This window comes from Pollicipes pollicipes, unplaced genomic scaffold (genome assembly GCF_011947565.3).
Source record: "Pollicipes pollicipes isolate AB1234 unplaced genomic scaffold, Ppol_2.1 Scaffold_38;HRSCAF=43_pilon_pilon_pilon, whole genome shotgun sequence".
Lineage (NCBI taxonomy): Eukaryota > Metazoa > Arthropoda > Thecostraca > Pollicipedomorpha > Pollicipedidae > Pollicipes > Pollicipes pollicipes.
Window position 1 is genome coordinate 74,060 of NW_023596399.1, and position 24,220 is coordinate 98,279.

The 24,220-nt window shown below is 55.1% G+C and overlaps 2 protein-coding genes across 2 annotated transcripts; one reads left to right on the top strand and one right to left on the bottom strand.

Moving 5' to 3' along the window:
* Positions 1–6,526: 6,526 nt before the first annotated feature.
* Positions 6,527–14,077, bottom strand: LOC119093040 (protein phosphatase methylesterase 1). Its single transcript, XM_037215933.1, has 11 exons — positions 13,943–14,077; positions 13,487–13,591; positions 11,824–11,998; positions 10,780–10,889; positions 10,091–10,336; positions 9,757–9,822; positions 9,285–9,318; positions 9,129–9,200; positions 8,412–8,571; positions 7,808–7,940; positions 6,527–7,307 (listed from the first exon to the last, which is right to left on the bottom strand). The coding sequence occupies exons 2-11, from the start codon at positions 13,567–13,569 to the stop codon at positions 7,289–7,291; spliced, it is 1,098 nt and encodes a 365-aa protein (XP_037071828.1). The 5' UTR covers positions 13,570–13,591; positions 13,943–14,077; the 3' UTR covers positions 6,527–7,288.
* A 5,361-nt stretch (positions 14,078–19,438) lies between these two features.
* Positions 19,439–24,054, top strand: LOC119093041 (exportin-T). Its single transcript, XM_037215934.1, has 11 exons — positions 19,439–19,489; positions 19,972–20,001; positions 20,035–20,169; positions 20,563–20,658; positions 20,704–20,805; positions 21,432–21,577; positions 21,844–22,048; positions 22,310–22,459; positions 22,932–23,032; positions 23,410–23,566; positions 24,049–24,054. The coding sequence occupies exons 1-11, from the start codon at positions 19,439–19,441 to the stop codon at positions 24,052–24,054; spliced, it is 1,179 nt and encodes a 392-aa protein (XP_037071829.1).
* The last annotated feature ends 166 nt before the right edge of the window (positions 24,055–24,220 follow it).

Consider the following 24,220-nt stretch of genomic DNA (forward strand, 5'->3'; position numbering starts at 1 on the left):
CTACGTGTTTATATCAATATTTTTCGGAGGATCCATTCTCTTAAATGTCCTATCTCAAGGGTTGTCAGACTGGTGATATGCGGTCATACGAACGCGGACATGCGTGCACGCGTGGCGAACGGCGCAACGGGGAAGTGGACGAACCCCGGGAAAAAGCCTCACGGTTAGGGAAACATTTACGTGTCGAGATCGTCTTGGCGAGGAGCGATGTGAGTCGGCAAAGACCGACGTCATCCGCCGCTGTACATACACCACCGCGCTGCGGATGGCACCCGTTACTGGGACGGTCCTATGCAGGTCCAGGGATGAGGTGGATTGGATTGCAGGTGTGTGAAATTCAGAAATCACTCCTGTTGACGATTGCATACTGGCTCTTGACACATTTTGTTGAGTTAACGTTGGATTGTATGCGTCTGAATTTCATCCTCAATGCATTTCTTCGTAAACATCAGACCCAGAGCTCTCGCTGTACATTTTCGGACATTTTATACCTCGAGAAAGGAAGTCGAGTGCGTGATTTTGAACAGAGTCGACGAACTACGAATATAAATGACGGTCTGCAAAGTTTGTCCTTACATCTTAAGTCCGCGTGACAAGAACATGCCCCCAGCCAAATCTGAACTCCTCTGCGCCTGGTCATCAACTCAAGTTTTATCCAACAGTAAGCAAGATTAGAAGGTGTTTGTCGCCACCACGCTTGCTAATCACAAAGTAAACACAGAGTTTACTCTGTAAAAACCGAGAGCTTACGGGACTCATCACAGAGTACAGCACGAAAACATACGGAAGCGTAGCCAGCGTAAACTAACGGCGGCCAGCCACCCAGTTCACCAAGAGACAGAGCCAGGGACTATTCTAACCATTCATACTACATCACTAGCCCACCCTCTCCCCATGCCGGGAGGACAGACAACCAAGTCCTAGACGTCCCCCACCTCCCCGCCCGTCGTGGGCCTCACCTTCTTTCCAGTCGTCATCTCGCCTCTCTGATCCGCCGCATGCCGCGCGGGCGTCTCCGACCGTCTCCACTCCGACGAACGCGGCGCGGGCGCGGCGGGCGGGGGCGACGCGACCGGCAGCGGACGCGGCGGCGCGGCTCTGGTCGCGGCGCTCGTCTGACGCCGCGCTCCCCGCGCCATTTGGGTCACTGTTCGCGCGCTGGTTCCGCTACGCTTCCCCGCAGGCCCGCTTCCGGTCGGTGTGGCGGCGCGCCGGCGGCAACGCCTGCCGATGGCGGGGCGCGCGCTGGTGCCCCGCTGATGCGGCTGGGGTGGAGGGCGACCCGTGGAGAGGGGCCGTGACCTGTGCTGGCTCCAACGCTGGTGCTCCGCTGATGCGACTGGGGTGGAGGGCGACCCGGGGAAGGGGGCCGTGACCTGTCCTGGCTCAAACGTTGGTGTCTCCGCTGATTCGGCTGGGGTGGAGGGCGACCCGGGGAAGGGGGCCGTGACCTGTGCTGGCTCCAACGCTGGTGCCCCACTGATGCGGCTGGGGTGGAGGGCGACCCGGGGAAGGGGGCCGTGACCTGTGCTGGCTCCAACGCTGGTGCCCCACTGATGCGGCTGGGGTGGAAGACCCGGGGAAAGGGGCCCTGACCTGTGCTGGTTCCAACGTTGGTGTCTCCGCTGATGTGGCTGGGGTGGAGAGCGACCCGGGGAAGGGGGCCCTGACCTGTGCTGGTTCCAACGCTGGTGTCTCCGCTGATGTGGCTGGGGTGGAGAGCGACCCGGGGAAGAGGGCCCTGACCTGTGCTAACTCTAACGCTGGTGCCTCCGCTGATGCGGCTGGGGTGGAAGACCCGGGGAAAGGGGCCCTGACCTGAGCTGGTTCCGACGCTGGGGCCTATGCTGATGTCGCCGGGGCCGCGTGGGGACCCAGGTTGGAGGTCTTATGCCCTGCGCTGGCGCCGCTGCAAGTGCCACCCGGGCGCCGCCGGGGTGAAGGGACGACCGGGGTAGCCCATGATCTGTGCTGGTGCCGCCCTCGGGGTCGCCGGGGTGGACGACCCAGGAAGCCCATCGCCTGTGCTGGTGCCGACCCCGGTGCTGCCGAGGTGAAGGGACGACCCAGAAAACCCATGACCTGTGCTGGTGTCGCTCCCGGTGCCGCCAGGGTGCAGGGGCGAGGCAGAAAGCCCATGACCAGTGCTGGTGTCGCTCCCGGTGCCGCCAGGGTGCAGGGGCGAGGCAGAAAGCCCATGGCCTGTGCTGGTGTCGCTCCCGGTGCCGCCAGGGTGCAGGGGCGAGGCAGAAAGCCCATGACCAGTGCTGGTGTCGCTCCCGGTGCCGCCAGGGTGCAGGGGCGAGGCAGAAAGCCCATGGCCTGTGCTGGTGTCGCTCCCGGTGCCGCCAGGGTGCAGGGGCGAGGCAGAAAGCCCATGACCAGTGCTGGTGTCGCTCCCGGTGCCGCCAGGGTGCAGGGGCGAGGCAGAAAGCCCATGGCCTGTGCTGGTGTCGCTCCCGGTGCCGCCAGGGTGCAGGGGCGAGGCAGAAAGCCCATGACCAGTGCTGGTGTCGCTCCCGGTGCCGCCAGGGTGCAGGGGCGAGGCAGAAAGCCCATGACCTGTGTTGGTGTCGCTCCCGGTGCCGCCAGGGTGCAGGGGCAAGGCAGAAAGCCCATGACCTGTGTTGGTGTCGCTCCCGGTGCCGCCAGGGTGCAGGGGCGAGGCAGAAAGCCCATGACCAGTGCTGGTGTCGCTCCCGGTGCCGCCAGGGTGCAGGGGCGAGGCAGAAAGCCCATGACCAGTGCTGGTGTCGCTCCCGGTGCCGCCAGGGTGCAGGGGCAAGGCAGAAAGCCCATGACCTGTGTTGGTGTCGCTCCCGGTGCCGCCAGGGTGCAGGGGCGAGGCAGAAAGCCCATGGCCTGTGCTGGTGTCGCTCCCGGTGCCGCCAGGGTGCAGGGGCGAGGCAGAAAGCCCATGGCCTGTGCTGGTGTCGCTCCCGGTGCCGCCAGGGTGCAGGGGCGAGGCAGAAAGCCCATGGCCTGTGCTGGTGTCGCTCCCGGTGCCGCCAGGGTGCAGGGGCGAGGCAGAAAGCCCATGACCTGTGCTGGTGTCGCTCCCGGTGCCGCCAGGGTGCAGGGGCGAGGCAGAAAGCCCATGACCTGTGTTGGTGTCGCTCCCGGTGCCGCCAGGGTGCAGGGGCGAGGCAGAAAGCCCATGGCCTGTGCTGGTGTCGCTCCCGGTGCCGCCAGGGTGCAGGGGCGAGGCAGAAAGCCCATGACCTGTGCTGGTGTCGCTCCCGGTGCCGCCAGGGTGCAATGGCGACCCAGGACGGGGGAGCCGTGACCTATGCTGGCGCCGCTCGGGGATGGAACGGCTCTGTTGTCGGCGCTGAGATGAGCTGGTGTTACCGACCAAACCGGACGAGTCTGATCTGACAATAAGCGAAAAGTACAAAAGGGTGGCATACTCCCTTTAACGTGAGGACAAACCCGACCGTTGGCGTCATGTATAAATTAATAATTAATAACCAAAGCGGAATTATTCGCTTTGCAAACCATTTCTGACGAGCTTTATTTCATTGCTGCTGGCATAGATCTGTGAACTCGGTGGTAAAAGTCTCGCTGTCACGGATTAACTTTCGCATCGGAACAGCATAATTTTTATTTCATTACTCGACAGAATTTTTTAGACGAGACGTTAGCACTAAGGAGATGATTATGAGAAAAACTGTGACCGTGAACCGTGCGATTATTTCCCGCATTTTGTCCATTGTTTCTCCGGCCGCCGTCAAGGTGGGACTATAGACCGTCAAGACCGGTGAGGTTCACCGTAATGGGACCATACATCGGCATTCGCGGTATACCGTATGTGCTACGTAACCATACTCTTGTGACCACCAGCCTCGGTCGGCTTGGTTTTGCCGCATTTTCCCTCCGTAACGTGACGTCATAGTGACGCATGGCGGTGTGACTGTCCGCGATCTTTCCACACCTTACTGCCACATTGCACCTGTCACTTCTTCGCAAACCTTGTGTTTATGGCACTTAAAATATGTTGGCAACTGAAGGAGTGTGTTTGCGATCATGCACCTAATTGACAGAGACTAGATGTTCGGACGGTATTATCTCTTTTTTATTGCTGTAGCTCAGCAAATAGCGGCATTAGCTTGGCGAGCTAACCGATGTTTGCTTCAGGCGTGTGCTCTTTACCTGCTTGGGATACCGGCATTATCAGTTAGTTTTCGCGGTAATGTATCAAAATCAGCCTTCGGTGGACAAAACATCCAATTAAAAGCACTTTCGACTAAGCCATTGATATAATGCTTTCCACGCTAGTATGCGCCTTTCTTGTCGTTCTCCGCGGCGTGGTCCGCAGTGCCAATGACCGCTTCCATCCTCCCCCCGCGGTCCGCTACACGGCGGGTGGCGACACCCCTCCCTTCCCACCGTGCCGTGCCGTGGCGCTGGCGGCGGCGGGGCGGCAGTCCGGCCCGCTGCCCTGGGCGTGGCCCGCCCCGCCGGCCGGGGGACGCCGAGGGAGGGGCAGCCAGTTCCGGGAGCGCGCCACTTGAACCGGGATCAATCATCGGCCGCCCAGTGACGGCCGACTGCGCGCGCTAATGCTTGGCGCCGGGGCCGCGGCCGCGGGCGGTTCGGCCGGCGCGGCACGGGTCACGGCCACGGAATGTGATAGGTGTCGCTGGGTGAGGGCTGCGTCGCTGAGGAACGGTGTGGTGCCTGGTGCGCGCGGTCCGGACGCGGAAGTGTCGAGAGCTTGCGGGCTGGCGGCGACATTTTTGTCTTTCTCGGTAGCACGTGACCCGAACAGGAGTTATACAGATGAACTGAAAAATAGGCATGGTGCTTGCACCACAAAATGCTTATTTGTCAAGAATGTCAGCCCATTAATGGACAAGTAAGGACAGCATGGTAGCACCGACGACAGGAGAGCGTGTGGATCGAATGACAAATGACGCACCGAGCGCAGCCACATGAATGTGACATGATCCATGATAACGTTGTTTCTATAAGGCTTGGTAATGAAGGGTCACTAATTTCCTGAATTATTCTGAAACATGCACCAATAAGACAGCAGGAACATAGCCAGAACAAACTCCCAGAGGGGGGGGGGGGACAGCGTCCCGACAAGAGGGCAAGAGAGCAGAGGGTTTCAAAGCGACCCATTTTTTCCCGGCTGAGACAGTCATACCATTCACCTGTTTTTCTTCAAATGAGTTGCAAATCTCAACACAAAAAAGGCTTTATTGAACCTTCTTGACACCCACGCCCAACTAGAGGTTACACGGAACGTAGCTGGGCTGCATGTCAAATTTCAGGGGATGCCCGGGCACCCAGCGGACCCGCCTGGTTACGGGCCGGACGGCGCGCAGACGTCGATAACGCTCCACTATTCAGAGCATTATAGTCACGTGACGTTATCTCTTATTTTTGCCCAACGTTGGCCAAACAGCTCAAACGCAAAAACAAAAGGTATCACTCGGAACATTATAACATACCTGGGGAGAAAACGGGAGGGCCTGCCAGCAACAGCATGAGCACAACAGTGAGGTATCGGCACATGAGTACACCAACGCCTCTAGAGGCACTGCGAGCAATACAGATCAAACGTCCGTGACGCGTCAATCGTGTCTTTTTACATCGGACCCAAACCATGTGATGAAACATTTTGTTTTCAGACCGTCTTTGACATGGACTACCATGCCAGCATCTCACACCAATCTAGCAGCCTTTACAAAACGAAAATGAACGTAGCTCAAAAATGGGGGAAGGCTTTTTTGAATACTTATTATTTATGACGGGTTTACACTCCATTCGAAGATAGCAGCCTACTATCTGTCATCTATGGCATTGACAACGGCAGGCATGTAACACAAACATAAAAAATTGAATAAATAGCACGTATTAAAGCGCATCTTCCCAGCCTGGTGCTGTTGGTTCGTTTCGTTTCTATGGCCGCCTCCACGGCGCTGGGCATTGGGAGGCTACACGCCATGAACCGCATCGAGACGACGGGCACGCCGATCCGAGCCGATATTTGAAACTATTGTCAGCATAGGCATGGGTATAGTTACCTCTCCGGAAACCTGCGAACGGCGCTACCAAAATCGTCTTAGCGAGAAGAAACTCCATACCTGACATCCATACTGGAAACTTTGCATCGCTCGATGGTTGGGTCTTCCAACGTGCACGCATTATCTCAACGCACGCGAGGGCGGACTCCATGCACGTGTGATTTTGACGGCGATTATGTGAGAATCGCTGGGCACCCGCATTGGGAAGAGCGACTATCGCGTCGAGCAACAGGGTACCAGCGACTCAAATATGGCGGCACTTTCCTTTCGTTGGCCGACGCCCGCCGCCTATCTTGCCCGAACACGTTCCAGCAGTCCTCTGTCTACTCTGGCGGATGGTGATCTGACATGACTGGGCCGGTGCCGGGTCCATAGAGCGCCAGGTCACACTAAATATCAATCGACGCCGCAGCGGTGTCAATTCCTTCTCCGAACTTAGAGTGCGGGGTTTATTTAAACCCATGCCAGCGGTACGACGCAACGTTGGGCAGACCTCGATTCCGTGCAGAATGGCCCGGTTCCGCTGCCGTCGGCGAAGGAGATGTACCGTTCAGTGGGATACGGGAAGCCGAAAGTACATCTATTTTGAGGGGAAAAGATATGGTTGCGTTGCAGCTGGCACAAACACGACGTGAATATGCGGCTATCTACATTCATATCTCAGCCGAATCATTGATAATCCAATAAACCCCGGCCCCGATGCACAAATCTAAAGCAATCATTTGCAGCGACAACCAAAATGTGGTCGACTTCGGTTTCAGATGGAGCCATATACAAGTGAGCACGCAAGTGATGTTGAGCCCCGCATGAGCCCCTGCATCCTTGATGTGGCCTCTGATCTGTAGTGGCATAAGGCACTGCAGTGCACCAAGTCTATACGATCATTTACAGCGCCAGCGGATGTACGGCGCGGCGCACGACCGCCCGGCCTCCGGACATCGGGCGAGGACACGGCCTCGTCTATTACACACGTCACACGTCATACGTCGTACGTCATAAGTCAATGGCCCGACACAGGTTGATCGGACATATATTTCATTAGTCAGCAGGGAACACTGCTGTTGCAAATTACGGTACCACACATTCCATCATTAAGTACATGGCTTCAGCGGCACGTGTCAAAACGTAGATCACAATTACGTAACACGTCACACATTTTCGACATCACACCAGCAGCCATTGCGCGCCTGCTTTTCAATCCGTTTTGAGTCAGCGCCTTCCTGTCACACACCACTCCACACACCGTCGGACGTCTAGCAGCCGGGAGGTATCCTGTGGAACAAACCGGGGAATATGTCAGGGAGAAAACGGTAGGCCCGCCAGTGAGCATTGTTTTCCTGATATAAAAACAACGCAAGATGGAGTGGGACGCAAAACAAACACATCGACACACTTCAGCACAGTGGGGCTGCCGGGACGAACAAGCTCGCAGATTACGATGACAGGGTGCATTTATCAGTCGTAACGAAATAACACGAGGCAAGCAGGAGCGCTGGCATTCATTGCTTTACCTTTATTAATCAGCTGACGTGGTGAGGTAAGCGACCGTGCCTAACCTCCGTGGTATATCACAGCAAACACATAATAACCAGATACATAAAAACTGGATACCACCCTACACTCCCTATAGATAGGACGAAGTCATTTTGAAATCGCACTGTACAGAAATCTACGCCTCTCAAAACACTGAACGTGGGCTGAATCATGGCAACTGGTGCACACGGCCCGGTCCACCGGCAGGACGCCACCGCCTCACGTCAGCCGTTCCTTACGTCTGGAAGCCATCCAGCGCGTGCGTGAGCTTGTTGCGGACCAGGAAGGTGGCGACTATGCCGGCAACCCGGTCCGGCACGTCCTCGTGCACGGCGTGACCAGAGCGGGGCACCACCTGGATCTGGAACTTGCCTGCAATCCGGCGATACAGTGTAAACGCCGGATATGCCAAAATATGGAGCTGCCTGGCGAGACGGAGCGTCATCTAGCGCCGATGTCTCTAGATTGAGGTTCTACATTAGTCCAGAGATGGCGCCATAGTGGGACGAAGTGCATGCGATTCCAAAGCATGTCGCAACACGCTTAACCATCGTCGCTACGTCCAGTCTACATACCGATGGAGAGGAAGCCGGAGGCACATATGAGTGCGTCTCACATTCAGCATTAAAGAACTATGAGCCGCGAACAGTGTCAGGAATGGGGGAGACATAATACTATCTATCAGCCACAACACAAGCCATCAGCCGCAGTCACGTGACCAAACCGACACGGCTTTCCAACCCTTGAATCACAACATGGGCGCCCCGCAACAGCACATCTGTCACCGCCCGGCACCGCGCACGGCCGCCGCCTGGAGTCGACCCCGGCGCCCGCCCGACTGACCCTGCATCTGGCCGACGGAGAGCTCGCGGTCGAGCCGATCTATGCCGGCCAGCAGGAGCACTTTGGGAGGCGGCGCGGACAGGAAGAGGCCGGACAGGCCACGGAACCAGCCCTGCCAGTGCGGCTCCGTCGACGCCAGGTCGATCCGCCAGGTGTAGGACTGCGGACAGGGCAGCGCCGTCGATGCTGGCTGGGGCACCTGCTGACGTCCCTGGTCCCAGACGAGGGCGCACCCGCAAGAGAAGGCGAGGTCGAGACATGTCGGCTACATGCGGCAGATGTGATGGCTGGAGGCGCCGTGCTCAAAACGACGGGTGTAGACTGCACGCACAAGCGCGTTAGGAGTTCTTCCCATATTGTGTGTGTGTGAGAATCGCCCAAAGCCTTAAAGGTGGAAGCCACGTCGGTGCTCAACAATTTCACGTGGGCCAAGCCTAGCTGCTCGATCTAAAATTACTACATTAATCCATACGAGTTTAATAATGGCGAGCTATTCATATTAATAGCAAAAATGACTTCTTCAATTAGGAACTTCATAAGTGTGCAGAGGGGGAGTTTCATTGGAAAACCATGAATCCCCAGCGAAGGAAGCGGACAGTATCAGACCCACACCCGACCAAATCACGACAGGGGGGGGGGGGGGGCGGGGGGTATAGCTGCAGGCCAGCTGCTCCGTCGAAGAGCGCTCGGCACGCGCCGCCCGGCCGTGCCCCTCACCTGGGCGGCCGTGGGCGGCGGGCTCGGCTGCGGTGCGGCGGGAGTCTCCTGCTCGTCCTCGTCCTCCTCCTCCTCGGGGATGGAGCCGGCCGGCCGGGCGGCGGCGGCGGCGCTGGCCGGCGGCGAGGTCGGACTGCCGCTGGTCAGGCCGGCCGCCAGGTCACGGGTGGCCGGCGCGTCCGTCTTCACGCTGCCCGGTCAGGGCCACACGTCAGGCGGACGGACGTGGCTTACCGCTCCGCACCGGGCCGGGCCAAGCGAGTCCCCACACAGGCAGCCTCTCACGTTCACCAAGCGCCGCTGAGAGGTGGGTGCAGCGGCGTTGTATTGTGGCGTATTTAAACGTTGTGTGTGTGTCATTGGGGCTTTGCGACGCACCCAGCTGCTAAGGCTATATGGCGTCGCCTGCCTCTCACCCTGGCAGGAAGGGCGGGCACCGCGGGGAATCGAATCCCGTACCTCTGGTTTCCCAGATGCGCGGTGGTTAACGCAGACGCGTTAACCACTACACTATCGGCATCCCGTATTTCAACGTTGATTGTGCGTGAAAATCGTGAGCATGTATGAAAAGGAACGCAAGGGAACGAACACGAGGGCATGTTGCCCAGGAAAAATGACAACTGCTTACTTTTTTAGTTGTCCCGGCACGGAAACGCGCGCCGATTCTGCATTCCTGACAGCTCCGGACTTCACGCTGAAACACACCATGGTAGCCTGCAGCGCCGATTAATGCTGCCAAACCGACAGCGAAGTAACGCAATGATGAGACAGAACAATAAAACCCAACGAAAGCGACATAAATGCACAGCAGCCAAGCAAAGACCCGTTACGGTTTTGCAGGTCTTCTTCGCGCTCGTCACGTGACACCCCCGCCTCCATACTGCCTCGACACTATCTAGTATCGATCATCACGCGTCTGGCCTATCGAGTGGACAGACCAAACCGCGCCGCGCTCCACTGACCACCACTCGATGCCGTGCTGGACGGAGGCGAAGCGCTCGGGCCGGCCACGCAGGAAGGTGTGCATGGCGCCGAGCGCGTCGACGGCCGTGCCCTCGACCACGTCGATGACGACGAGGCCGACGAGCGGGCCGCAGCACCAGGCGTGGGCCGCGTGCACGGCCAGCGCGCCGCCCAGGCTGTGGCCGACCAGGACGGCCGGCGGCGCGGCCGGCCCGTACACGGCCGATACCACCGACGTCAGGTCACTGCGCGGTGGCGGGGGACGGGGAGGTGGTCAGGGGTCAAGGCACAGCGAAGGAGAGTATCCGGGGAGACCCGTCTTTGGAGCGAGAGGCACTGGGAATGCTCGGTTCAAAACGGCATCTGTCGATAAAGTCACTGAACCTACGGCCGTCACCGCAACCACGGTGCCGCAGAATCGCAAGCTCTTGGACGAGATAACTTCCACTGAAAGGTCATAACAGGGCCAACATTTACGCCAATGACAGGATAGCTTAACACCATACACTTGTGCACTGGAGCGTAGCAGCACGCTCGGCATCCCTCCTCACTGATGGGCGCTACATGACCGCGCGGCCGAAGCTCCCTAAAGCCTCAACTACCAGTACTGCCCTCCTCACTGCGCTCCAGCACCGACCCTCCCCACCGCCGGCCTGTCTGGAGCGCACGCCGCCGGCTCGACCCTCACCTGACCAGCCGCTCCATGGACAGGTCCTTCTCGTCGGCGGAGGCCGTCTCGCCGTGACCGCGCATGTCCACGGCCAGCACCTGGCAGTCCACACTCTGCACTATCCGCTCCTGAAAGGCGCCCGTGAGGTGGATCGCGCGCGAGACGTCCGGCACACGCGGCTGTTCGCTGATGTGGAGGGAAGAGCCAACAGGTGGGCCCACAACAGGCATGGTTCAAAGTGATCAGTGAACACGAAGGTATGCTGGACTTTCGGCGAATACCAGTGACGACCGGAAAAGGCCCATAGTACTTCCATCCGCAGTTCGGCAGAGTTCAGCCACCTGAGTGCCAAAGACGCGGATACTTTTTCATGTTATTACACACGTGTCTTGGGTCAAATCAGGTCGACCAATCACGCAGCGAGTCGGATGATGGCTAACCCAGCATCTATGCGCCCCGGGCAACGCAGATCGGGAGGCCATATCTGGATATGAGCGTTCAGAGTCAAAGGACAGTAGTGTGTGGTGCGGACGTGGGCGTGTTGTTGCGGTGGTGGTGTGGGGGAGAGGGGGGGGGGAGACAGCGGGGGGTGACCGAGTTCTAGTGTCATTAATTCGTATTTATCCGCCTGGCATCATGCTGAACAAATTTTGCCACAATGTCTGTCAGTTCCCGAACAAATAAGTGACACCCTGCACCTTAACAAATGGCCATGATGTCCAAATGAGTCAAACAGAACTCACGACGAGACTCTCATGCTGAATGGCAAGGTCAATGAAAGTCGGTGGTTACAGACCCGTGATGCTCACCAAGGCTCACTGGTGAGTTCATCAGGATTCTGGTGATGAGGTTGACCAAGAAGAGTTTGAATAAAGAATAGGTACATTGTCAGAAAAAACATGACAGGCAGCACCAGAAACAATCATAAGGTAAGGAACACTAAAAGCTCATGTAAACTGACACCAAAAGTGTCTACTGTGCTCACAGGGCAGTAATGCAACAATTTGAGACTTCTACGCAAATGATAGAGCCAAAATGTCTGCCAAGCTGTCAGTCACTGACCGTGAAGAGCGCCCAGGTGAGCCCACTGAAGCCGCCGCCGTGCAAGAGCACGAGCAGCGGCCCGGAGGAGCCAGACCGGTACACATGGAACACGTCTCCTCCATCCAGCTGGACATCTTCAGCAGAGCTGAAATACCGCTGCCAGGTGGTCGGTGTCAGGTCCCGCCTACGCCTGCTGACAGGGGATGGGATGAAGTACCACTACCAGGCAGTCAGTGGCAGGTCCTGCCAATGCTTGCTGACAAGGGATGGGATGAAGTACTGCTGCGAGATGGTCGGTGTCAGGCCCTGCCAGCATCTGATGATGAGGGATGGGATGAAGCACTGCTGCCAGGTGGTCGGTGTCAGGTCTGGCCGACACCTGCCGATGGGATGGAATGAAGCACCGCTGCCATGTGGTCAGTGTCAGGTCCTCCCAACGTCTGCCGACAGGGGATGGGATGAGGTACCACTACCAGGTGGTCGCTGTCAGGTTCTGTCAACACCCACTGACAGGGGATGGGATGACACACTGCTACCAGGTGGTCAGTCATGTCTCAATGACATCTGCTGATGGAAGATGGGAGTCAGCACAGGACATAGATCCAGACATAGCTGAGCCCAACTTACCAAATACCTTACAAGGTTACTCACAGGCTAGATTATTTACCCACATGATGAGATACAGCCCACTATGTAAAAGGCTTGGAGATGTGAGTTCCTGCAAGAAGAGCTCCTTGATAAATGATGATAATCCTGATCATGTTATACTGAAAGGTGAAACCAGCAATGGTTAAAGTATTCTTAAAAACACTGTGAAGTGCATGGTACAATACATGACATAAAAAAGAGCATTGAACAAATGGGTATAACATTACATACTGACCATCAAGCAGATTACATGGCGGCCCATGACACAATGTTGAACATCTGTGTACTTAATTTGGAGTGAAGAGGCCCTTAATCTGAGGTTCTTGACCATCCACGATAATTTATCCAAACAGTCAAGCTGCACATCCAAACCTAGAGCAAAAAAGATGGAGCTATTCAAATGACCACCTTTTGACCTATCCTTTTGACCACCTATTCATATTAAATAACTATTTTTAGCATACTGCCCAACCTTTATTTTCACAGCAGCTCTCCAATGCTAATACTGAATTAATCAACTGCCCAAAATCAGAATGATAATTAGTTATCCATAAGAATAAAAAAGGCTTGCTGAGACATGCTACTCAGCAAATCAAGGCATCTACCTGACATGGGCATGTGTGGTACAGAGGTGGGGCAACAACAGGATCAACAACAGGATCAACAGGATCAGCAACAGGATCAGCAGAACAGGCAACAACAGGATCAGCAGAACCCTGGTGATCCTGCTGCTGCCACTTTGTGTAGCCTGGGTTTGGGCCATGCATGACATAAAGTAACATCACGCTGTGGTCATCTATCTGAACATGGATCTTTCAAACTTTCAGCCATGTTGCAGCATGTTGTTTCAAGATTTTGCCAAGACTTATACCCATTGTCCCAAAAATAATGATATATATATATATATGTAGAGAGAGATAAGACTATATATGTGTGTTTATCTCTGTGTTAAACCACTCATGGCATTCCTCACACCTGGGTATGGGATGCACACTATCATCGCACACACAGACACACACAAAAATTAACATACCTGCCAGCAGAAGCTCCTGGTACATTTCCCATAGGTGGAAGAGGACACTTCATTTTTAGTGCTTGCTTTTGGAGAGATGACATTGTCACAGTGCCAGACTTAGACCTGAAAAAACATGGTTATACTTAGGCATGTGACCTTCACATTTTCTGTGGAACGTTGGGGGGGGGGGTTGCAATGTAACAATGCAGTTTTGCTCCAAGCTATGCATAACAAAAGCCTCTGATCTAGTTTGTGAAGAGCTTGACTACACTAACCTAATTTTGCAGTTGTCAAGCCACCTGTCGGACATGTAGCTATGTGTCCAAGTGACTTAGGGACGTAGAGATTACCATCTTAAACCAACACCTTTAAGGCCTCCAACACTAGGGTCACAGGGCAGGCGCAAAACAGCAGGGCCGGGCAACCCCCCACCTCTCGCCGATGCCTCATCCAGTACCCGATCCGGACGCGTACCTCAAAATGACCAATGCGCGCACGCTTCAATTTCTGCACCCAATAGCCCTAGGGCAATATCGTTCTGTCAATATCACGGCTAACCGGCGTTGACCTTCGACCAAAACAATCGCGGGGCCCCAGCACGTTCCCGGGATGTTGTTAAGGTTGGGTATTTTCGAAAAGTACACAGGGTGTTGGGAATGTGCCCGCTGTGTTCAATGGACCGGGTGCAAGGACCGGTAATTGGGCTAGATAGGCAGCACAGTATGCTTGTTTGATGATATTTAAATACACATTTACATATATTGCATTAAGGATGGTCAAAATTTTTGGTAAGGTGAAACGATGGCGAATAATGTAAAACGCATGTGATAAAGGCAGCAGCAAAAAACAGATCGAAGACTAGAACTAATGCAAAACATTGGCAGAAAATTGTTAACTTGATCGCATGTTTCTGCAACGAGACAGCATATCCTTGGCTCTAATAGCTTAAAGTGCAAGAAACAAAAATAGCTGATGGTCACGTCGACGGAGAAACGTACTATGAGTATGTAGCCGTTTCATCTATTTATATTTTCAGTCGTTGTTTAACTGGCAATATAAATATTTCCTTAATGGGGTACGTGACGTGCAGCCTTTGTAGAAATGCAATATCCTAATTTTGATGTGAATTGATTCGTATTAATACCACTGGTTTAAACATAAGACAGGATGCACAGAGGTAAGTCTTTAATGCACCTCTAGCAAATTTTGGCAGTATTAGAGTAGATACCAAATGACGAAAACGACGCAAGACCGGCATCAGCATGCGCAACGATTTCCGGCGCGTCGCGACGGTATGGCGATGGAGAAGCGGTTGCGCTGTGTGTCGTAAGATTGATATATATCTAACACTTCAGTGGACGGAGGGAACACAAAGTATGATTTAAGCCACCTGAGTTTAGCACGTTTTAAGGGCGTTACAGTGTTGAATATTGTCTCGAGTGCACGATCACCGGAAAAACACCAGTGTGAGTTGGAAACATTTTCCTAATTTCCGTGCTCTGTTGGTCTAAGTGGGCATGATCGTCATTGGGCAACCAGCAGGACTGAGAGAGCTTGGAATCGAATCAGGGGCATGATTATTTCAGCATTTTTCAGACACTTGTTTTCTGCCATGTTTAGGCTGATATTTGTGTAAGGTAACTCAAGCACAATCCATGCCCATGCCAGACTGCTAAACAGTTATGTCATTTCCAACAAAATTTCATGTGTCAGTTTTCATTTAGATTTCATTTCATCAGTCAACAGAATTGCATGGTAGGTACACCATAAAGGTGGATTACTGGAGTTTGGTTCAGTCACCATCAATTTCGCCACACAAATAATCTCTGGGCATTGTTATATTGCAAAGGGAATTTCAGATGTAGTGCTGTGAAAATAGTTTTGCACCCTGAATAATTCAAACATAAAAGGAATGTTTCACATTTGCAGATGTTGAAGCAAGCATCAGACATCATGAAACTAACTTATAATTATTGGTGTACTTGTAAACACAAAAGACTGCTTTAGACAACATTATTTCTCTGTTGAGTACATATGTTCATTGATGCATCATTGTTTGACTGAGCCATCTTACCTTGCATAAAGTTGTTTGTGAGTCAATTAATGGGCATCATATCTGGTGTCCAAAACACAAGATATGAATGATTTGACCATTGTTTTGTTCTTGGCCTTGATCATGGCTCATGGAATGGTAGGATTTCAATCATTTTATTTTGATGTCATGCCTACTAAGGTGTCCTTAAACTGCTCTCCCTGAAATAGTCCCACCATCTTCACAGATGTGGAGCTCAGAAATGAGAGGGATTTAGGTCTTTAGAAAGGCAGGTCTGTAGACTGAACCCAAAGATTTTCAAGATGGCTATTTTAGTTCATAATCTTATAGAAATGTGGAACATCCCTATAAACACATTTTTGCTAGCCTGAGTTTGGTGCATATGAGAGCAAAGTGTAGCAGAAGGATGACATGTAGGCATGCTGTGTAGTGGATACATTTTCTTACCTAAACTTCATGTGCATGTAGGTACAGTTTGATACATGAGGAGGGTGTAATACTGAGATCACTGTTTTAGTGAATGAACAGCGCATTCTTTGACCATACATGTATATCCTCCCAAATGGATGTTGGTTACAAATCATCACTGCACTGAAAAATGGAGTGTGGCTAGGCACTAGACTCCAAAATGCTCCAAATAGAGGCTGGCTACATATGAGACTTACACACCCTCCGAAACTCCTGGCCCACCCAGCCACTGCATTGCTCCAGCTTTATGCCATTGTGGTACCAATTTACATGGGCATTGCCCACATACTTGCAAATACTGTTTCTTTTTCCAATTGGCAGATGCCTTTGCAAGCAGAATCATGGTAGTACATTATATATTGATACATTGTCTATTTCAAGCTTTACCTATGTCTGAGAGCAAGAAGTGCAAAGTAAGCATTGACTACCTCAAATGAGCATTACTCTGTGCACAACTTGGTATTGTCATATGTTGGGGAAATGAAAAGGTGAAATTGCTAGCTGATGAATGAAATTTGCATGCAACATGTTTAATATGAATGCAATATGATAGATTTTTGTCAAGGGCAAACACCTGATAATGTGGTTCCAACATGGTTCAGCTTTAAACTGAAAGCCTTTGGTCTGGGAGGCCTCATCTCATCACACCAGGTCAAGGGGCAAAGTCATCAACCACCATGCTGCTGCATTGGAGAGCTGTTGCAGCCTGCTATGCAAGTCAACTTTCATGCCATAAGCCATGCAATGTTGGTGATCACAGAAAAAATGACAGTTTAGCCCAGCATTATTGATCATGGGTTCTGATTTGATCATGAGCTGTCCTGCCCAGTTACATGGCCTTGGTTGTGTGGACTGGATCCCCGGTGTGGGTGGTGTTTGGGCCAGTTGTGCACACTCAGTACCCTCCAAGACTATAAGTGTGCATAAGCTGGGTGTGTACAATGATCCCCAATATTTTGGGGGAGATGTAGGCCTGGTGTACACCCAGCTTCCATTTTGAAGAGTGCATAAGCCTGGTGTGTAATCACCCTCTGTTTAGGAAGCTATATGCTCAGCCTATTTTTTTTCTAGATCTGTGTACCTTATAAGTGAATGGTGGAACAGCAACTGTTACAAGATATTGCTGGTTAAGGCAATCATGTGATACTTGATGGTGTCTGCAGTTTTTCATGTGTGTGGTATCACCTCAGGGTATTGCTTTCTGCAGTGTTTCATGTGTGTTATAAGCAAAAAGCAAAAATGTTGTTGATAAGCAAAAATGTTGTTGGGCTCAGGGTATTGTCTTCCACAGCCTTTGATGTGTGTGTGTGTGGGCGTGTGTGTGGTGTGTGTGTGTGCGTGCGTGCGTGCGTGCGTGCGTGCGTGCGTGCGTGCGTGCGTGCGTGCGTGCGTGCGTGTGTGTGTGCGTGTGTGTGTGTGTGTGCATGTTATAGAGTGGCAAGTGCTGGTGCTGAGCAATGTCCACAACATGATGTGACCTGCCTGTGTGAAACAGAGGGGCACAGAATGACTGCTGGCATCAGCAGGCAGGTCAACCACAGTCGCCATCAGCCAATTACAGAGCACTCCAAACACGACATAAGACGCCTCTGTTGCGACGTGAAACACAGGTGGTCTTGTTTACAATAATGTATGCTGGGTAGCAGTATCAAAAGGGTGGTGTGGGACAGTCCCAAGGAATTTTGCCCATATGAACCTTTGCCTCTCCTTGTCCCAAGAATGCAACTTCCTTCATCGACTCACCCCAGCCTGGCCACCACTGCCACCACCACCATCACCATCGTCCCGACGCTGCCGCAGGCGGCGATGGAGGCGGTGGCGGCCGAGGAGTTCGTGCGCCGGCTGCGCGGTCTCATCGAGCCGGACGCGCAGCTGCAGCGGGCCGGCCTCGCCTACCTGGACGGCCTCAAGGCGTCCGACGACGGCTGGCGGCTGTGCGTGGACGCGCTGCTCTCGCCGGCGCTCGACGCCGAGGAGCACGTGCAGTTCTACTGCCTGCAGGCGGTGGAGCACTTCGTCAAGACGCGCTACCCGGCCGAGGCCGACGGCGCGGCGCCCGCCGTGCGGCTCTTCATCAGCGGCTGGGTGCAGCGCCAGGTGTGTGGCAGCGGGGAAGGGCGGGGTGCTGGGGTCGCAGACCTCGGCCGCTGCTTGTGATCAGCGCTGCTGGGGTTGGCTTGGTCTCTTGCGGGACGCGAGCCGCGGCTGCCTTTATAGGGTGCGTGTCTGGTGGTCTTGCGCGCATTGTTGTCCTGCTGATCTTCATGTCGTGGGGTTAATTACACCTCGGCCGCGTGATGTGCTGGTTCTCGCTGTTCGCAGCCGTGAGCTAGCTCGTGGCCGTAGCCGGCCGCCAACGTCAGCACTCGCCATTGACCGCGGCGCGCCGTCCTTCGCAGTGCAAGCTGGGAGCCGCCGGCGCCAAGACGTACCTGCGCAACAAGGCTGCGCAGGTGTTCGCGCTGATCTTCGTCGCCGACTTCCCGGACCGCTGGCCGACCTTCCTGCTGGACCTGATGGGCATGGCCGCGCTGGGCCCGCCCGCCGTTGACATGTACCTGCGCACTCTGCTGCAGATCGACCAGGAGGTACGCGCCCCACCCGTGTCGGCGTCCGACGGGACGTGGGGGCGTCCGGCTCCCGCAGCCTCGCACGGCTCCGGTGCGAAGGATCCGGGAGGTTGCATGTCGGGTGGCGCGTGTGTAGGCGCACGAGTGTGCGGCCTGTCCAAATGCCAGCGATTTGTATATTATGCGTCGCAGCACGTGCGCGGTTCCCCCGCCATTCAGCCGCAGTGGGATTCTTTCAGCGTAGTTCCATGAGGTGAACCACGACCCTGTTCGCTGGTGATCATCGCCAAAGAAGTATGCGCACCATGAACCGCTTGATTTACGGGCACGTTCAAAAATGGTTTGTATATTGTTTTCGTTATGGTCATTATGGTTTAAAAGTAAACATATGGAGTACATATGGAGTAAAAATAACCTTTCCAGTGCGGTAGCGGGCTTGGCGCGGTTCAAAGTTCCGAAGGCTCCTAGCTTGCGTTTATGAGGCGAAACTTGCTGGATGGGTTCGTCCTGCCGCATCGCAAATTCGGCGTTGCGGGGGCGTTGAGGACAAGCAGTACCCAGCTTCAATGTCAGCTCTAGATAGACGTCTCGAGGTCGTTTTTGTCTTCATTAAGGTCGTCGACACCATTAATCGCCTTTTCGGCCCTGGCATCAGGCGAACCGTCTCGGAGATGTACCGTGACCAGTCTCCGCTGTCCTCACCCCTCCCCCCCCCCCCCCCCGCAGATCGTGGACCGGGACGTGGTGCACTCTGAGCAGGAGGCGCGCCGCAACACGCGCATCCGCGACGCCATGCGCGAGAAGTGCGTGCTGCAGCTGGTGGAGTCATGGCACGGCACGCTGCAGTCGTACGCCACCACGCAGCCCCATCTCGTCTGCATGTGCTTCGAGGTGGTCGGCAAGTTCGTCTCCTGGATCGACATCGGCCTGGTGGGTGGGGAGGTCGAGCGCCGGGGTCGGGTCGAGCGCGTGTGAACTCCGTGCAACGTTAGCCGTGCGTGTCAAGTTCGAGATCTGAGGCTTGGTTAGATATTGGTTCGGAATTTGAGTGCCTATGTTTGGCGTGAGGAATGTTGGTAACAAACCCGTTATGGGAGGGCGTGGTGGTCGCCAGAATGCCTGACGGCCACCGCCGTGGCAAATGCAAAATAGCTTGCAGCGGGCAGTCCGCGACGCGAAGGTCGTTTTACCCCCGTGCTGGCGCCATGCCGCGCTCCGCAAGGTGTTGCCTGTTTGCCACGCTGTAGCAGCCAGGCCAGGCGTACCCGTACACAGACTGCGTGACCGTCCAGAATCCGTCAGGGCGCCCTCTTGTGCCCTCCTCGGCCCCCGGGAGCATGTCGGGATTCAATCGTGTCCTTGCACGTCATTTCTCGTGCGATCCGCGCTGTATGTGCGCCGCGCGTCGGCAGGTGGCCAACGAGCGCTTCGTCGCCGTGCTGGTGACGCTGCTGGGGCTGGTGGACGTGCGGGAGGCGGCCGCCGACTGTCTGCATGACATCACGCACAAGGGCATGGAGCCTGTGCCCAAGGTGCAGCTGGTCGAGTCGCTGTTCGCCGTGCTGCAGCAGGCGGCCGTGTTCCAGCTGCTGGAGCGCGTCAACGACCAGGTGAGGTGGCGGGGCGGGGGTGTGGGGTGACGAGCCGAGGCGGACGGGGCTGGACGCCGCTCGTAACGGGGGATGGATGCGCGCGGGCCGGCACGAGTTCAGTGCATGCGTGGGTTCGACTTCGCCCGCGAGTTGGTTAACGCTGCAGTGACGTGTAATAAGGCGGATGTTGTATGGTTCACACTGTGTTGTGTTTGTTCGAGTACATGGTGACTAACTCGGTAATTGCGTGTGGAGGGATGATGCGCGTTCGTGTCACGGTCGCGCTTTACGTCTACGACATCGCTGCGTCGGTCGCTACGCCTGCTGAGAGGTATGCTTCTGACACTCGTGCGCGCGCAACCAGCTGTCTGTCATCTCCCGTCTGGAGCATCGCACGTGTCCGCTTCGCAGACGCCGGCCGAGGACGTCGACTATCTCTGTAAGCTGGGCAAGGTACTGAACGGCATGGGCATCGAGCTGGTGCTCTGCTACCACAAGCTGGCCAAGGCGGCGGCGGCGGCGCCCGGGTCTGGCGCGCTGGCCGCCACCGAGGCGGCCATCGGTGCCAAGGTGCAGCACATGCTGGCCTTCCTCAAGTGCGACTACGACGACCCTTCGCGCAGCGTCATCGACTTCGCCCGCGACTACGTGCAGGTGCGGCGTTCGTGTGGTCTTATGTGGCGCTCAGGTGGTCGTAGGTGGCGCTCAGGTGGTCTAATGTGGCGCTGAGGCGGGCTTACGTGGCGTTCGGGTGGTCTTATGCGGCGCTCGGGTGGTCGTAGGTGGCGCTCAGGTGGTCTTATGTGGCGCCGAGGCGGGCTTACGTGGCGTTCGGGTGGTCTTATGCGGCGCTCGGGTGGTCTTATGCGGCGCTCGGGCGGTCTCGTGCGGTGGTTGTTGGCGCGCGGTGGCGTGGGTGCTTTTCCGTGCTACAATGCCGGTGGTACTGGAAGTAGTCGGACACCTTTTTGGGCTTCGCCTTGAGGTGGATGGTTGTTGTGTGCGTGCATGAATGTCCTTTTTTGAATTTCGTACCTCGTGGCTGACGGGTTTTCCACGTCAGACTCGTAAATAGCTGCACTGCTTGACTTTGTGTGAAGGTGGGATGGAAGGGAAATGTTCCACATAAATGTTATAACACGTTGCAGGATTAAGACATCGTTGAAAGGACTACCCAAGCGTTCCAAGAATATGCACGTGTAGGAAGAGCGTAAAGCCTGTCTTGACAATCTGATGTAGTGACCATGTTCCCCGTTGCTGACGATTGACCCCGTTCGCAGTTGTTGAAGACGAAGCCGATGCTGTCTGAGGCCGAGACGGGCCACGTCCGTGACATGGTCTACGTCATCATCCACAAGCTCAAGTACGACGATGACTACGACTTCCAGGCCATGGGCGAGGATGAGGCCATGTTCCAGGAGTACAGGTACGGGCTGCGGGTCAGATGAGGACGATGGCGGGGCCATGCTCTAGGAGTACATGTACGGACTGCGGGCCAGATGAGAACCAGGACAGGATCAAGGCTCGGCCCATGAGATGAGGGCACTCAGCTTAATCGAACTCGGACCTAAGGAAGATCAGACATGGAGCTCCACATTGCCTGACATAACAACGCGACCGATATGCTACTGATGGTGGAGGCGGGAGTGGCATCGCGTGACGTCACGCGATGGTACCTCTGGGCGTCCTCAGGAAGCGGCTGAAGGTGCTGTACGACAACCTGGCTGCCGTGGACCGGGACCTGGTGCTGCACATCACGCAGCAGTTCATCTGCTCCACGCTCGACTGCTGGAAGTCGCTGCCCATGCGGGACGTGGAGGCCGCCATCACCATGCTGTACATGCTGGGCGAGGCGCTGCCGCCCGCCTCCGCTGGCAACTTCTTCTCCGACGAGCCGGTGCGTGGTGCTGCCCATATGAACAGTGGGCTGCCCGGATTATGGCATGCCTGTGACGGCTGATGAAGCTTTCTTTTGAACTGCGACCCCTTCCGCTCTCTCAAACGTGGATCAGTCATGCTGCCTCGGCGGATGCCGCCAGTTTAGTATGGCCGGAGACCTCGTTAACAGAGAACCCAATGCAGTCTCGTCACGTGCCGGAATGGTCGTCCAGTCCTGTTGGCATGGCAGCCGGCTGACGCCCCCCCGGCGCTGTTGCAGGCGAAGGTGACGCTGCTGCAGACGATGATGCGCCGCCTGGTAACCTCAGACGTCGTCTCGTACCCGCACCACATCGTGCCGTTTCAGTACTTCGAGACGGTCTCCCGCTACGAGAAGTTCTTCACCGTGGAGGCGGCCCTCCTGCCGCAGGTGGGCCGCCGTTTGAAACGAACATGCAGCCGAGCACTGACGCGGCACGTGGCGGTGCGCGCGACTGTCAGTAACCTGCGCCTCACAGCGCTGTTGAACTATACTGTTACACTTAAGCGGTTTGCAGTGTAACGTAGGCGTAGCGTCCGCCGCACGAGTTGCTGGTGTTCTGTTGCTTGCGCCGTGTCCACCGTTAGAGATACGTAGCGCGTGAGATGTGAACCTATGTATTGGGAGTCCACTGCGCTGTTGAGCTCTCTTTCGACAGCTCCGACGTTTCCTAGGCCTGCTTACGAACGAACCGTGGACTGTACGCTAACCGTCCTGTTGTGCTGTGCTCCCCATGTTAACTGCCTGTGTTGTCTGCTGATGACTGGTGATTGGTGTCCTGAGTGTTCTGATGGTGACTGGTGAGTGGTGTCCTGAGTGTCCTGATGGTGACTGATGGCCTGACTGGTTCCCTGGCTGGCAGGTGTTGACTGCCTTCCTGGACGAGCGGGGGATGAACCACCCCAACGAGCGCAACAGGGCGCGCGCTGTCTACCTCTTCTCGCGTTTCATCAAATGTCTCAAGTAAGCAGGTTTTGGTATGGCATCTGTAGAGGCAGCTGTGAAAGCCGTCTGTTGCGATGGGCTTAGTGTATGCGATGGATGTTGTCCTTTTATTTGCGAGATTCGTTTTATTCTTGGAGAAGGTCCATAAGGAATAAGACGTACAATGTTTGTGAAGTTACCGAAGAAAGTTTTGAAGAATCGTCAATCTTTAGTGTGTAAGCAAGGACGTTGCTGCCATAAGTGTGTAATAAGAACAGCAGCCAATACCTGAGTGAATGCTGCTCGGGTAGTTGCAGGGATCTATCGAGGTGATTCACTGTTCATGCCGAGTGCTGACGCGCCTGGCATCAGTTCTGAAGTTTGCCGCGTGCTGAGCTCGGCTGTGTCCTCGTCAGGGTGCAGATGGGCCCGTTCACGGACACCATCCTGGGTCAGATCAAGAACCTGCTCTCGCTGGACCCGTCCGACGCCACGCTGCTCAACCGCGAGGACCAGCTGTACCTCTTCGAAACCGTCGCCGTCCTCATCATCTCGGCGGCGTCGGACAATAAGGTACGTGCTCGGGGTCCGTACTGTACCTCTTCGAAACCGTCGCCGTCCTCATCATCTCGGCGGCGTCGGACAAGGTACGTGCTCAGCATCTGTACTGTACCTCTTCGAAACCGTCGCCGTCCTCATCATCTCGGCGGCGTCGGACAACATGGTACGTGCTCGGCGTCCGTACTGTACCTCTTCGAAACCGTCGCCGTCCTCACCATCTCGGCGGCGTCGGACAACAACGTACGTGCTTGGCATCGCTCCGTGCACGTGGTGTAGAGGTGTTTGTTGAATGGTGCGCCTTAAAGTGCTCGTGGGGTTTTGGTTAGTCAGATTAGATCTTGTGGCGAAAATGATGATCTTTTGTCGAGTTCTCATGGGTTGATGTGTTTTTCTTTGTCATCGGATGCTTCATGTTTGTGGGGACATTTTGACAATGTTCGGTGTCCTTAAAATCCCGCATTGAGAGCTCATTTTATCCATTTTAATCATACCAGTGGTAGTAGCTGCTTTGAGGGATCATGGCTGGCTGGTTTTAATATCGAACCATCTCGTGTCAGCACGTGACGGGGCGCAAGTGTTCCATTCCTCACCTCGGGCAGTTATGCGACGCTCGGCCTTTTCTCGCTGCGTGACGCCCAATGCTTCCATTCGGCGCCACCTCGCCAC

Bases quoted from the DNA above. Each gene is read 5' to 3' on its own strand.
- LOC119093040 (XM_037215933.1), bottom strand. From the start codon at position 13,569: ATGTCATCTCTCCAAAAGCAAGCACTAAAAATGAAGTGTCCTCTTCCA. The intron at 11,999-13,486 runs GTATGTTAATTT...ATCCCCTGTCAG, and splicing joins CCAGGAGCTTCTGCTGGCAG to CAGGCGTAGGCGGGACCTGA. The intron at 8,572-9,128 runs GTGAGGGGCACG...CCCTGTCCGCAG, and splicing joins CGCCGCCCACGGCCGCCCAG to TCCTACACCTGGCGGATCGA.
- LOC119093041 (XM_037215934.1), top strand. From the start codon at position 19,439: ATGTGCTTCGAGGTGGTCGGCAAGTTCGTCTCCTGGATCGACATCGGC. The intron at 20,170-20,562 runs GTGAGGTGGCGG...TCCGCTTCGCAG, and splicing joins TGGAGCGCGTCAACGACCAG to ACGCCGGCCGAGGACGTCGA. The intron at 22,460-22,931 runs GTGGGCCGCCGT...CCTGGCTGGCAG, and splicing joins AGGCGGCCCTCCTGCCGCAG to GTGTTGACTGCCTTCCTGGA.